The sequence below is a fragment of the Miscanthus floridulus genome, chromosome 8 (genome assembly GCF_019320115.1).
Source record: "Miscanthus floridulus cultivar M001 chromosome 8, ASM1932011v1, whole genome shotgun sequence".
NCBI lineage: Eukaryota > Viridiplantae > Streptophyta > Magnoliopsida > Poales > Poaceae > Miscanthus > Miscanthus floridulus.
In genome coordinates, this window is record NC_089587.1 from 178470120 (window position 1) to 178485297 (window position 15178).

At 54.0% G+C, this 15178-nt stretch overlaps 1 protein-coding gene across 1 annotated transcript; it reads left to right on the forward strand.

Annotated features, from left to right (window-relative positions):
- Positions 1-561: 561 nt before the first annotated feature.
- Positions 562-870, forward strand: LOC136470234 (large ribosomal subunit protein uL2x-like). Its single transcript, XM_066468146.1, has one exon. The coding sequence runs from the start codon at positions 562-564 to the stop codon at positions 868-870; it is 309 nt and encodes a 102-aa protein (XP_066324243.1).
- Positions 871-15178: the final 14308 nt, after the last annotated feature.

A 15178-nucleotide genomic window follows, 5' to 3' on the forward strand; every position in this document is an offset into this window, starting at 1 on the left:
CAAGTACATTTTGCAAACACTTCCTGCGTTATCTTTGCAAACTTTCTCTAAGTTTTCCGTTCTTCTCATAACAATTCCTAAAGGCTAAGATTTCAGGATCAAATTCTGAATACAACTGGTAGGACTACAGGAGACCCATGCCCTAGCGGCTACAACCTCTTTGCTCACCAGCAGAAATCAGAACTAATTCACCTGCACTCCTAGTTTTTGCAATTTATGTCATGGGAAGAGTCGGAGGGCATCAAAACCTCTTCTATAAAAAGAGGAAGCTAAAAAGCTGTTTGTCGTAACAAAACATGAAAATTTGTTCATTTTTGTACAAATTCACCACTTACAAAGTGATTTCATCATGCAAAGGACTAATGTACTCCTAAAATTCAAAAGACTGTTCACTCAGGAGCTCCCCAAAACTTATTCAATTACAATTTCTGCTTAAACTTTACTACAAGAACTACTATGGCCGCCGCGCCAAGCTCTCCATCGGCGACGTCTGGGCATGTACATGGACCAGTTCGTCTATTGTGGCCGCCGTGCCAAGCTCTCCATCGGCGATGTCCCGGCATGTACACGGACCAATTCATCTACTGCGGCCGCTGCATTACGCTCTCCATCGGTGACGCCCCACCGCTCCGCTGGATCTTCGACAGCGTCATCATCTGCGACAACGGGCACCACACCGGTGACAATGGCGCCTCCACCGGGACGCCCAGGAACTATGCCATCGTCGCCAGCCGCGATCCCGACAATGGCGCCTCCACCAGGACGCCCAGGGACAACGCCATCATCGTCAGCCGCAACCCTAACAACAGCATCGGGCGGCGACCCCTCCTCAGCACAGGTGAACCACGCCACCTCATCTACGTTGGATGACCTCCAGCTCGACATCACGCTCTAGATTCATGAGCGGATCTGTGAGTTCTTCTCTCCTTGGCATTACCCTCTCTTACTTAGGAGCCGATGCATTCGGTGAAAAGGAAGGAGAAGAGGTGGTGGCTCAGAGGCTGGCGGGGAGGTGGGGCGAGAACTCCTTTCCCCCACCCTATTTAAAGAGGGGGCTTAGCAGCTAAGGAAAGGCGAAAGGTTCGGACAAAAAACTCTCTGCCTTCTCCTATTCAATACAAATGCGAAATTAATGCTGACAGAAATCTGAGGGGACGCGCTAGAAACGACGGGACGTGCTCTGGTCGACGAGACGTCGTCTGGTAAGCCAGAATGTCACCCGGGCATGGCCCGCCACTAATGTGCCCCGGACGCGAGAACCGCGGCACGCTCACCTGCAGGCGACTCTCCGCTTCCCCAGGCAGGACCATGGAACGACCCAATGACTGAACCTCCCTCCAGGGGGAGCCCAGTGGGTCTCCTGGGTCGATCGGGTGGCCTAGGCAAAACATCTCATTACCTCCAGTTTAATCTCCTAATCATAATGGGAATGGGCGACGGCAAAGGCTTGGGTGATCCCGGCATGAAAGGCGTCCTCCTCAAGTTGGCCTACCCGCGCCGTGATTCCCGTGGCACGACCTGCAACCGAGCTGGATCCTTCTGGCTGTGCCACCCTCAGGGCATCAGTGACCACTCTGACAGCAGCTTGCAAAAGGTTGTGCTCGTCGCTCTCGACCCGGAGGATCCCTCGCACTTCAGTAAGCTCCTTCTCTAGCCTGGCGACAACATTCTCAACATCCAACCATCAGTTCACCGCGTCTCCAAGATCCACCTGGAGGGAATCGACCACCCCACGTGCCTCATCGTGCTCCCGGATGGCCTGGTCGTGACCCTCACGGGCTACACTGCGTTCCGAGTGAAGTCTTTCCTCGGTCCAGCGTAGCTCGTCCCGCTCCTCACGCAACCGGGTGATCATCTCGGTGTCCCGGTCCGCCCTCTGCTACAACGCCGTGGACCTCTCCTCAGTTTTTAGTTTGAGGTCTCGCTCCGTCTCCAGCTCCGCCAGGAGCTCACCAGCCCGCTTACTGGCCATGGCGTCCTTCTGTAGAAGCTCGTCCCGCTCCTTTCAAAGCCTGGTGGCATCCTCCTCGTCTAGCTTTACCCTCGCCGATAGGTCCTCAAACATTCCATGAGCCTCCTCCGTGTCTCGACGCGCCTTGGCCTCCCGCTGCTGGGCGGCAGCGAGTTGCGTGCCCACATCTCCTCGTAGACTGGCCTCCTCCGTAAGGCAGTCCCATTCCGCCTTTTGATCATGAAGGAACCGAGACTTGTCCCGGCTACGAGCAATAATATCATTCAACGCAGCCAAGAACCCAATGTCTAGATTTTCCCGCTCCAGGCTCTCAGCAGCATCGTCGAGCGAGAACAGAGCCGATGTTGGGTCCTCGGCGGCCATTCACTAGAACGGCGGCTCCCCCCTCATGGGAGAGCGGTTGCCCCCCCGACAATAGGGCCAAAGGCGGCTCCCTTTTGGTCCTTCCCACCTCCGCAACGACGCCCAGAGACCTTTCGGCCATGTCCTCCTCCATCCGACCTGCCCCGGGCGCCACGGCCTGGACCGCCGATAGCGCGGATTGCGCCATGCCCTCGGATGCCACCACGGCAGTATCCGACCCCACCGGGCATGTTGCGGTCATGGCCACCTCTGTCTAGGCCTCCGACGACGCGAACTGTGCTGCTCTATCAGATGCCGCCACTATGGCATCCAACTCCGCCCGGCCCACATCAGGCACCATCACCTGGGCCGCTGGGGACACGAAATGCACCACCCCCTCAGATGCCACCGTGGCTGCATCTGGCTGCTCCTGGCTTGTCGCGGTCGTGGCCGTCTACTCGACAACCACCAAGGGCACGGCCGCCACCGCGGGCGCTGCCGGACCAGCCAACGAGGCCGCAGCGGAAGTGTCACTCCTGCCTGTAACAGGGGTGACGCCGGGCAGCGTAATCCGCCCTACCTAGAGAGCGAGGCTCTTCCTAGGCGCCGGCCCCAAAGGGTAGCCCCGTCGCAAGAATCTACAAAACAGAAAATGGGCATAAGGTCTGAACGGAGAAATAAAGGAAGAAAGCGAGGGTAATCGGTGACGTACTCTGACGCTTTCGGTCGATGGGTACATTTCGGGGACGAACCCTCGGACCCCTGCTCCAACTCATGTGGATAGGACCGTTTCAAGCCTGCCCCCTGCTCCGACGCAGGGGGGCTCGTCTCTCTTACCTCCGAGGGCATGGCACCAGAGCCACTCCCCTCCATTAGCTCATGGGGCGCAGCGCCAGAGTCGCACCCTCCATCAGCTCATGGGGCGCGGCGTCAGAATCTCCCCCCTCCACCAGTACCTCAGGGACAGCATCGGATTTGTCCCCTCCCATCCACCGATCCTCCGCTGGCACCCCGCGAGTGATGGCAGATCCTCCGGCTCTCGCCAGACCCAGAGGTAGGCCCGGCTCCACCATCCCCGTGGACTCACTTCCCTCCTCGTGGAATGGAAGGGGGCCCTACATGGACAATGAGACCTCGTTCACCAGGTCACCCCAATCCACGCCGGCTGCCGTCTCATCATCGTCGTTGTCATCATCGCCGTCATCATCACTACTAGTCTCCTCTCCTCGATCGCGAGCTTGCTGCTTCCATATCGCCTTCTTCTTTGCGAGCTCCCTCGTCTTCTTGTCCCAACCGGCCAAGGCACGGTTTGCTGCTGCCCGGGTTGGGTCCTTCAGCAGTGGAACCAGGCTATTCTTGAAGAACAGTCCCCTCGGCTGATCCCGCTATCCCACGGTTAGCATCAGAGGATCAGAAATTTCAAGCAAAAAGAGGAGCAAGGGAAAAGAAAACTTACAAAGTCAACAAACCCCGGCTCCGGTCACATTGGGGGATGCCCTGGCACTGGGTACACGAAGTCGAGGACGGCGCCAACGGAGTCCTTCATGGGCTCCATCGCCTCCTTAATGCGTTGTGCCACCTCGGAAGGAGGGAGCGCTTCATTGGCGAGCGCCGTCCCTTCGAACGACGCTTCAGGCACCATCTGATATAGGGGAAGCGCACCCGCCATCAGTGGCACAACCCTCCTCGCGTGGTAGGCACCAATAATCCCCGACCCTTTCACGCCCCTCTCCTTCAGAGTTCAGAGGGCAGCGAGAAGGTCGATGAGATGCTTCTTGTCCTTGGCCTGAACGCCCCACCCCCATGACTCCGGGGCTTCCAAGATGTAGCGCCCAGTGAAGGCCGGCAAGGGAGCGATGGCGTCGTTCTTGACATAGAACCACTACGAATGCCACCCCTTGTTAGAGGTGGTCAGACGCATTAACGGATACGCCCCCGCCTGGGTGTTGCGGAGGTGGATGCTGGCACACCCCACCGGCGCGTGCAAATCTTGCTTCCCGACCTGCCTCTTCACGAGATTGATGGCAAAGAGATACCGCCATAGGTCAAAGTGGGGATCGATTCCCAAGAACCCCTCGCACAGGGCGACAAACGCCACAATGTGCTGAATCCCATTGGGGGTAAGGTGTTGAAGCTCCACCTAATAGTAGTCCATCAATCCCCGAAGGAACTGATGGGCGGGGGTGGCGAATCCTCACTCATGGAAGTGGGCGAAAGAAATGATGTACCCTTCGGGAGGCTCTGGTTCCCCCTCTTCACCGAGCAGCCGCCACTTCTCGGTGGCAGTCAATGAGTGAAGGAGGCCTCGGTGGACGAGGCCCTCTAAGCGCTGAGGAGAGATGTTGGATTTGTACCCCAGGTCCATTACAATGGTAGGAGCGGCACGGGGAAGAAGGCAGCAGTGAGTTTGATGGCGGAGGCAGTATGGGTGCAAGAGGAACAGGCAATTGGCGGTGGAGGCTGAGGACGCGAAGGCGAGGAGGCAAAATGCAGAACCCTAGGGGCAAACCATGTGGTTTTATAGGGGCAACGGATGCGAGAAGGGCAACCATCCGCTTCGATCTCTGAGCCTGCCACGTGCACCGCCGCGTCACCTCACGGGATACACGCACATGACCCCTATCCCTTCCTGAAAAATTCGCGCCGGACGGTTCGCCTTCCCCAGGCGGGCCAGGACTCTCTCTCCATCAAGGGGACACAGGTCACAGAGCTTTTCCCTCTGGCCCACCTAGGGTCCTAGAGCCAAAGGGCCGTCCCAACGAGGGATAGGCCCACAAACTATCGGGGCTCAAGGACGCAAGAATCACCAGGGCCTTGATCCGTAGTCAGGTCCCAGCCAGGCCGACACTGAATAAAAATCCCACGAACGGAATACCACGATTCCCTTAAAATATCCAGCTGACAAAAAACCAAGTCTTTTAGCCTTACCCGCGAAGGGTCCGATACTACCCCCCTGGGCGACTCTACTCGAATCACCCAGGGGCTCGGGGGCTACACCCATCAGGTGCGCTCGCACGCACCCTCTGGCGAATTAACTCCGACGGAATCAAAAGCACCCCTCGGGCGATTCTGTCCAAATTGCCTGGGGGCTCGGGGGCTACTGACGGGGACCTAATACCGGGGTACCCTAGAAGGTGGAACCAATAACCATCGAACGTTAAGAAACTCCTGGACAGACAAGGGCGCCGCTGCGTTTCTTGCCCAAATGACGGAAGTTTGACTCCGCCTCACCCGATGCCCTTGGGCCAGCTCCGCCTCACCCGAGGGCTAAGGGCTAGACTCCACCTCGCCTGATGCCCTTGGGTCAGCTCTGCCTCGCCCGAGGGCTAAGGGCTAGACTCTGCCTAGCCTGACGCCCTTGGGACAGCCCCGCCTTGCCCGAGGGCTAAGGGCTAGACTCCGCCTCGCCCGACGCCCTTGGGTCAGCTCCGCCTCGCCTGAGGACTAAGGGCTAGAATCTGCCTCGCCCGACACCCTTGGGTCAGCTTCGCCTCGCCCAAGGGCTGGGCTCGACTCCGCCTCACCCGAGGGCTAGGCTCGACTCTGCCTCGCCCGACGTCTTTGGGTCAGCACCGCCTCGCCCGAGGGCTAAGGGCCCGACTCGGTCTCGCCCGATGGATAAAAGCTAAGCTCTACCTCGCCCGACGTTCGAGGATGAACCTCGCCTCGCCCGATGTCCAAAGACTGGTTTTGTCTCGCCTGACAACCTCTCCCCGCTCCCTCATGATGATAGGTACAGGGTAGGACAAGACGTTCGGGTCAACCGCGGCTTCGAGGACCATACCCTGCGCCCCAGCAGGAAAAGTACTGCCAAGGAATGACGGAATGGGTGCTTTAGACCCTTCCAGGCGTGGTAGGGCCTAAATAGTGTTGTGGGCGCATGCTCTTCGCCCTACAGAGTTGTAGGCACCACCTTCAGTCCTCAGACACGGAACCTGACGTAGACATACAACAACCACTACGGTCCAGGTAAGGGCTCGCACACTCCCCAATGACGGATGTGCGGTCACCGCGCTGTGGTCTCAAGGGAGCGGTGCCCACTGCACGATCCCTCAGGCCCACCAGATCGGAGCACACATTTCGGCCTCCGGACGCTCCCTCCGATCGGAAGGCCTTGCCCACAGCGCTACTCCGGACTCCGACCCACGTCCCTCCGACAGGGATTCGTAAGAACCAGAAGGCATGCGGAGCAAGGCTAGGCAAGGCCCATAAGTCAAAATGACTATACCAGAGTCCATACCCTGTGCAGAGCAGTACTCTATAGCCATCCTGACATTCTACAGTGGCATCGACAGTATTGTAGGCGCTTACCCTTACCTGATATCCGTCGGAATGGACAACAAGGCTGGGTAGACATAAACAACAAGGCTCGGTAGCATACGCAGCCGTTCCCTCTGACTTGTAAAACCGTCCCCTTCATCTATAAAAGGGGAGGTGCTTCCTCCAACCAGAGGACCGACTTTTGACACACAACACACAACACACATCACACACAGTCAAGCTGCTACCAAGCTCTTGGCATCCTTTTGACCCTTCCATTAGAGACTTGGGACCAGTCCCTCTCTCGACCATTTGTACCCCCTACTATGAACCATTTTCGGTGCTAATAACACGAGCAGCAACAGACTATATGTAGGGACATTCAGCCCAAACCAGTATAAATCTTGTGTCCTTTAGCGCACCATCTGAGCCTAACGTGCATCACTATAAATTTACTTGCTGGTGCTTGTTCGAAACACCGACACATGTCATATGCTACCACTAGATCAAGTCAAGTATAGAAGCAATAGTGGTACCATACAAACATCAAATTCATTTGATTTTCATGAATGAGCCTATTAAAATTGAGAGATGACTAGATGCACTAATCATGTCCTTAGCAAGGATGTATGCCATGCCAATCAACTTTTACCTTGGATTGCTCGAAGGAGAGGCATGTCATATAAGTGGGGGTGCATCAACACATATTTGAGAAATCCAATGTGCTCAACTCATTCCTTAGCTTGCAAAACCTTTTCTCATCCAATGGCTTGGTGAATATATCAGCAAGTTGATCTTTGGTGCCAACACTCTCAATGCAAATGTCCTCTTTTTGTTGGTGATCTCTTATGAAATGGTGGCGGACATCAATGTGCTTTGTTCTTGCATGTTGAACCGGATTGTTGGTCAACTTGATTGCACTCTCATTGTCACATAGCAATGGCACTTTCTTGAACTTGATTCCAAAATCACTCAAAGTGGCCTTTGTCGACGAAATATGGTCGGCAGTCTACCTAGGGGTATGCCCAAGGTAGTAGATTATCGGCAGACAGATGCGCAAGCCCTAAAACAAGATGGTGACACAAGACAGACACGAGGTTTTATCCAGGTTCGGCCGCCAAGAAGGCGTAATACCTACGTCCTGCGTCTGATTTGTATTGCTGTACATCAATGAGAGGTGTTTTTTAGAGGGATCCCCTGCCCACCTTATATAGTCCGGGGGGCAGGGTTACAGATCTAGAAACTCATCCTAGTCAGTTACAATTGCCATATGTGGCCGGACAAGGATTCCTATTCTAACCGACCAGGATCCTGCTTGATCACCAAACCCGTATTGATTCCTTGTGCGGGACTCCGATCAGGTTAACTGGGCCGCACGTCGTCTTTCGGGTGGACTAAACCCATCGATCCGGGCCAGCCCAAGCTTAGCCGTAAGGGTATAGGGGTTAATACCCCCACAGCTAGTCCCCGAGCATCATACATTATGCTGCGACACGCCATTTTGACCTTCTCCGACAAGTGAGGCTTGAACCCTTAATGCCTCCGACCACCGTCATCACCGGAGAAGTAGGTTGTCCGAAGAATGTATGGTGCTCTTAAGAAAAAAGAAAAAGAAAAAGATGTCTTGTCCTGAGAAGTGTGCCCACTTGTATTTCTGAAAAGAAATGTAAGTGATCTTGAAGCTTAGCGTCCTTGAACATCAGAAGCGTAGGGGTCGAAAAACAAACACATTCACCTTGCGGTGAAGTGTGCCCACTTAGTCCCCGAGCCTGGTAGTAGGTGACGTGGGCACGTGGTGCCAGGGTCTTAAAAAAGAATTCCTAGATTAATTGAAAACCAAATTGCCGCACAGGCAAAACAAGATGCACCGGCAGGTGCATTGTACCGTCGTAGTTCCAAAAGTTTGCTGGAAGGTGAAATACGAGCCTTGTAGCAAGGTCTAAAGAAATGTCTCTCAACTGTATGTGAGTACGAATCACATGTAGCCAAGGAGAACCATTATTCAAGCAGTGGTCGGAGTAGTCCCCGAGCATATTATTAATCCTTACAATTATTCAAAGCATAGGGGTCGAGTAGAGGAACACATTCACCGCAAGGTGAAGTGTGCCCACTTAGTCCCCGAGCCTGGTAGTAGGTGACGTAGGCACGTGGTGCCAGGGTCTCGAAATAATTTCTGCTGACGTTGAAAATCCAATTGCCGCATAGGCAAAACAAGATTCACCAGCAGGTGCATCGTACCGACGTAGCCCCCGAGTTTGCTGGAAGGCAAAATACGAGCCTTGTAGCAAGGTCTAAAGAAATGTCTCTCAACTGTATGTGAGTACGAATCACATGTAGCCAAGGAGAACCATTATTCAAGCAGTGGTCGGGAGAGTCCCCAAGCACGGCAGTGGTCATAGCATTTACCGAGTACGGTAATGGTTGGAAAAGTTACCGTGGTCGGAGTATTCCCCGAGCAAGGGAATGGTCCGGTCAGTAACCGAGCACAGTAGTGGTCTAGGCGATCCCCCAAACACAGTAGTGGTCTGGGCAATCCATTATCGCGTGTGCCGCTTGTACTATTATTTGTTGTATTTATTTGTCGCCATACTCTGTCAAGTCCAAACTGACACGTCTTGGTCAAAAAAGCAAACAGGTATAGCACGGCATTCTGCCCTGTTACTCTTTCTGTCAAATTGTCGCTTGGCACCTGTATAGAGGTGCGTCAGTGTGGGCCCTCTGACTTTATCAGCGAAGAGGCGCGTACGCTGTAAACAAAGGGGCGTGTTTATTGGCATAGATCTCGAGGTGGTGTGAACAACCGTCCGCTGCGCGTGCACACGTCTCCCAAGAAACTTGGGCGGACGAAACGATGGAACTCTTCGTTATTTATAATGTAGATCTGGCGAGCTACTGTCACCGTTCCCCATTGTCATTCGCCGCCGCCACCTTCGTCTTCCTCTTGCCAAACCCTATTCCTCCGATAAACATCGCCAAATCCCCTCGCCACCGCATCCACTCCCCTAGAAAGGACAGAGTAATGGGGAGGAGGGACGCCTAGAAGAAAGGCGGTATCATGGCGAAGGAGTGGTGGAAATTGCGGAGCAACGAGCAGACCATCGAAGACCTCGTCGCCATGGGGGTGCTCCACAACAAGGCACTCGCTGGATGGCGTGCACCGGAAGGAGAAAGCTTCCCCGATCCACAACCAGGTGAAATTGTTGTTTTCGAAGATTTCTTCAAACGGGGTTTTGGGATTCCAGTGCACCCCTTCCTTCAGGGTATCTGCTTGTACTACGAGATTGGGATTTGCAATCTGCATCCCAACTCGATTCTTCTCGTCTCCACCTTCATCCATCTCTGCGAGGCGTATGGTGGCTTCCAGCCCCATTTCAACCTCTTTCGCCACCTGTTCTGTCTTCGGAAGAAAGGGAGCGGTGGCTCGAAGATCGCCGGAGGCGTCTACCTGAACCTGTGTGACGGCATGAAGGCTCAATACCTGCACTGTCCCTGGAACACCTCATTGGACGAGTGGTACAAGAAGTGGTTCTATATCTGGGAAGAACCGAACACTATCACTCTGTGCGACATGGGGCTAATTCCAGAGAAGAAAAATAGCTGGTCGAGAAGCCCGAGAACTTGGAGCAGATTGCCGAACTGCTCGGGATGATCCCGTGGGGAAGGCTTGACGGCCCAAGCGTGGTCGGCAACTTCATCAGCCGAAGAATTCAGCCCTGCCAGAAAAGGATTCATCCTGGCTTCGAGTACCAAGGAGGCGCAGATCCCACAAGGACCAGGAAAGAGCCGCTCGACAAGATGGAAATCAAGGCCAGGATTGGTGAGCTGTTCAACCTGGCCGATCCCAAAGGTAAATGACACCGCCTTTTAACTGTAGAGTCATGTTGTAGCAAGAAAATAACTGCTTGCCCTCATTTTGTGTCTCAGTGCAATGGTCGTGACCGGGCAGAAGTGTTCGTGTCGCCTCCCCCCGGTGTGGAATGGCCACAAGCTACCGGCCCGGCCACCCAGACCAGCGCCAGGACCGACGACGTTCACTGGGCGGTGCTCGAGACTGTAGAGGACGCCCCGACCAGAGCCGCTGGCAAGCGCCCGGCTGCCAGCAAACGACGCCAGGCCATCTTCCCCCTGTCGGACGACGAAGCAGAGGATGCGGACATCTTCCAGCTCGTCCCCCGAAAGAGGAGAAGGCAGGTGGGACCGACAGAGCAGGGTGGCTCCTCTGGGCCAGCAGTGGTCACAGCACCAACCACTGCAACACAGAGGACAGACGAAGGAAACGTCAAGCATCATACCCCGACGCCTGTACCGGAGGTGGAAAGAGTCCCATCAGAAACTGTCGAGCAAGCGGAGCAGGGGCGGTCGAGGAGACGTTCCTTCGCCACATCATTCCGCAAGTCGAAGCTGTAAGTATCTATATTTTTTATGTAAGCTTGCATTTTGCATTGGATACTATTATCTTCTGAATTTGTCTCTGATGCATTAGATCGGCATCCACCAAGAGCCCCGACCAGCTAGCTGGGTGCGGCACGTGTTCGCCAACAACGGCGGGTCAAACTGCCCAGCAGCCAGCCGTGGAGGAGCCCATAGCAAGGACCCCGCCTGGGCCTCAGCAGGCGGACGACCAGACTCCAGACCCCGAGTAGCTGGTCGAGAAGACAACCGAGCAGAGTACAAGTGCTCTGAGCATGAACCCTGCTGAGGCGGATACCATGGCGCCAAGGGAGCTGGATCTAGCCGAGGAGCAGCAGCCAGAAGTGGCCCAGAACGTTTTTGCCGACGCGACGGCTCGTAGGAAAACCCTGGTGGTCGTGGAGCCTGCAAACTCTAGACCAGCGCCGCCCCCCGAACAGGAGACTGAAGAAGAAGAAGTGGAAGAAGTCCTGGGCCGTCCCCAAGATAGGCGACAACATGTATATGTGTCGCGCTATCGGAACGACGAATGGGTCATGCACGAGGAAATCCCAGAGATCGAAGAGACATTAAGGGTCGAACGGGCGGCCAAGCGTCTGGTGACAGAAGTCCAGGTATATTTGGCTTGAGTCCTTGACCCTTTTGCGTAGTCGAACTGTCTGACGTAGCTTGCCTATATGCAGGACTTGATGAAAATTGCAAGATACCGAAAAAGGTGCTTCGACCAGATAGAAGGAATCACGACGACCAATAAAGAGCTGACGGCTGAAGTGGAATGCTTACGGCACCAACTTGAAGCCGCCGACTAGGAGAGGACAGACCGAGAAGCACAGAACAAAAACCTGGTCGGCCAGCTCAATAACAAAGAGCGGGAAAGAACAAGTAAGTTTTCACCGTATCATAGCAAGTACAAGACTTGTGTTATTGTGTTCTCGGCAGTAACTTCTGTAATTCAGGTTTAGAAGCTGAAAGGACCCGCCTCCAGAGGGAAAATAGCCGTGTGACCGCAGAATGTGGTCGCCTGAAGGAGGACAATGAGAAACTGGCACGCAGCCAGTCTGAACTCCAAGACCACACTACCAGAATGAAGGAGGACCTGAAAAGTAAGCATTCCAGATCACCTCTCTCATTCTATTGCCCACCTTGCCTTGTCGTGTCATCACGTTTGATGTCTTATACTGCGTTCAGTTTTGAAAGTCAATGCCAAGAGGCACCTAGAGGCCGTGATCAAGGAGCGTGACGACTGGAAGGCATGATGCCTCAAGGCCACCGAGGAGCGGGACACGTGGAACAAGCGGTGCCAAGAAATGGCAGCTGGTATTGTGCCCGTCCTCGACCTTATCGATCCGGCGCTCACAGAGGAAGAACTAAGGACGCCCCAGCTCGGACTGGTCGAGAGATGCAGACAAGCATGGGGATGGTTCCAAGAATTCATGAAGGAGGCGAGTGAGTACACGGGTGCCCATGTGCTAAGCATGGTGCGTGCTCACTACCCCTTGATCGATCTCAAACGCCTAGAGACTGGGTACCCGAAGGAGATAGACCCAGACAAGGCAAAAGAGCTTCGGACGGCCCAGCTGGACTTGTCGTCAAAGATAATTGGCGATATTAACCTGTGTGGAGGTGGGACAGCACCTGTACAGGGTATGCCATCGACAAGCCAGCTGGGAATGCCATCATCTACAAGCCAACCAACGAAGCCTGCGGTCTCGACTAGCCAGGCACCGGCGGGGCCATCCCCTTCAGCTCGACCAGCTCAAGAGTCCCCAAGACTCGAGTAGGGTATCAGAGGCGGCGAGCAGCAAATGCCATGCGCCCCGACTAGCCAATGTAATAAGCTTAGAGCTGTAGAAGGAGGACATAGTTGTGTTATTGTAAACTGGAGCCTCTTCAGGCAAGCTTGTAATAACGTAACTGAATATCATTATAAGCTCGTTTGCTTTATACAAAACGTACTTAATCTTGAAAGTTTTTGTTGGTGTAACTAAGTGGGAACGTGTTAACATTCTGTTTAGTTGTACCGTTTTGCTCGACACATCATCCCGAAAAGTTTGTGCGGCCCTAGTTTGGCATGTGGTCGGAGTGTGAGGTACTATGACCTGTGCACACATGGACGCAGACAAGTCAAACCAGGGGGGACCTGCCGATCACCCGCAACGTAGAGAGCGGATCCCGTGCACGCGTTGGGAGGAACCGGAGACAGGGCCTGCTCCGAAAACCGTAGGAGTGGTGGTCGGCTTGTACTGGCTAAGTTAGAATAGCCATAAAATTCGGAGTGACACATTAGAGTGGTCGGAGAAATCATAATTGCTTTATTAAAGTAAATCGAAAATACAAGTAGAGTACATATCTCAGTAGTTAAGCATAGAAACGTCTAAGCTTGTCGATGTGCCACGAGTTTGGTATGTCCGTGCCATCCAGGTGAGCTAACCTGTAAGACGTTGGACGTGTGACTTCCTTGATCATGAAGGGTCCCTCCCATGGGGTTGCGAGTTTGTGGACACCAGCCTGGTTCGTCTTCCACTTCAGGACTAAGTCCCCGACCACGAAGAAACGCTCTTTAACATTCTTGTTGTAGTACCTACGCAAAACAGCAAGGTATTTGGCCGTGCGCACACAAGAATCAAGCCTTTTCTCCTCTGCGCTGTTGACTTCTAGCTCCCGTACTTCATTGACCTTGCCCTCATCGTAGTTCTCTACCCGCGCTGATCTGAAAGCTATATCTGGTGGGAGGACTGCCTCAGCACCGTAAACCATAAAGTATGGTGAGACGCCGGTGTTACGACTGGGCTGAGTCCGGAGGCCCCAGACCACGGCTGGCAACTCCTTAAGCCATCTTCCAGGAGCTTTATCGTTTTCTCTGTACATCCTCTTCTTCAATGCGTCCAAGATCATGCCATTTGCCCGCTCGACTTGTCCATTAGCTCTAGGGTGCGCCACCGAAACGTATTTTACAACTATGCTCCTTTCATCGCAGAAGTCCCAAAAAGCATTCCCGGTGAACTGAGTACCCAGATCAGTAATGATGCTGTTGGGTACGCCGAAACGGTGGATGACCTGGTCGAGGAACGTGACAGCCTTATCTGAGGATGCCTGTACCAGAGGCATGTATTCTATCCACTTAGAAAATTTGTCAATTAGCACGAAGACGCATGTAAATTTTCCAGGAGCCGGTTTGAAAGGCCCGATCATGTCCAGTCCCCAGCACGCGAAGGGCCAAGAGGCTGGAATCATCTGAATCTCATGTGCTGGTACATGGGTTCTCTTGGCGAAGAACTGACAACCCTCACAGCGGCGAACTAACTTCTCTGCGTCGGCTACTGCTGACGGCCAATAGAACCCTGCTCGGAAAGCCTTACCGACCAGTGTTCTTGAGGCCGCGTGGTTGCCGCAGGAGCCAGAGTGGATTTGGTCCAGGAGATGCTCACCTTCCTCCTGGGTTAGACACTTCATCAAGATTTCCTCCTTTGCATTTTTGCGCCATAACTTGCCATCGACGAGCAGATACTGCTTACTGCGACGCATTAGTCGCTCGTTTTCTGTTCGATCAGTATAACCGCTGCCATCTGTTAAGTACTTGATGAAAGGTGTCCTCTAGTCTGGCTTATGAGTGGTCGGAAGCGGCTCGGTTGTGCTTGTTGCTGGGACCGTAGCCACTAGCTGCTGGTCTGGAGCTTTGTCGACCGTAGAATTTTCGTTTTCGATGGAAGGCGTGAGCAGGTCTTGGACGAATACGCCATGTGGGATTTTGGCTCGGGATGATCCTAATTTTGACAACGCATCCGCTGCCTGGTTCTTGTCCCGGACCACATGTATGTACTCGATGCCATAGAACCTACCTTCCAGCTTTCTTATTGATTTGCAGTATGCGTCCATCTTTTCGCTGGTCGTGTCCCAGTCCTTGTTGAGTTGGTTGATGACCAGAGCCGAGTCTCCGTAGACATAGAGACGTTTAACACCAAGCTCAACCGCAATGCGTAAACCATGCAGGCATGCTTCATACTCGGCTGCGTTATTGGATGCTGGGAAATAAATCCTGAGGACGTACCGGAGCTGCTCCTTGGATGGTGACACGAAAAGAACTCCTGCTCCCGCACCGTCAATGTTAAGAGAACCGTCGAAGTACATCGTCCAATATTCGTCGGATCCCGGAGAGGCAGGCGTGCTTAAGTCTGTCCACTCGACGATGAAATC

Excerpts from the sequence above, each read along its gene's own strand:
- LOC136470234 (XM_066468146.1), top strand. The coding sequence starts at position 562 with ATGTACACGGACCAATTCATCTACTGCGGCCGCTGCATTACGCTCTCC.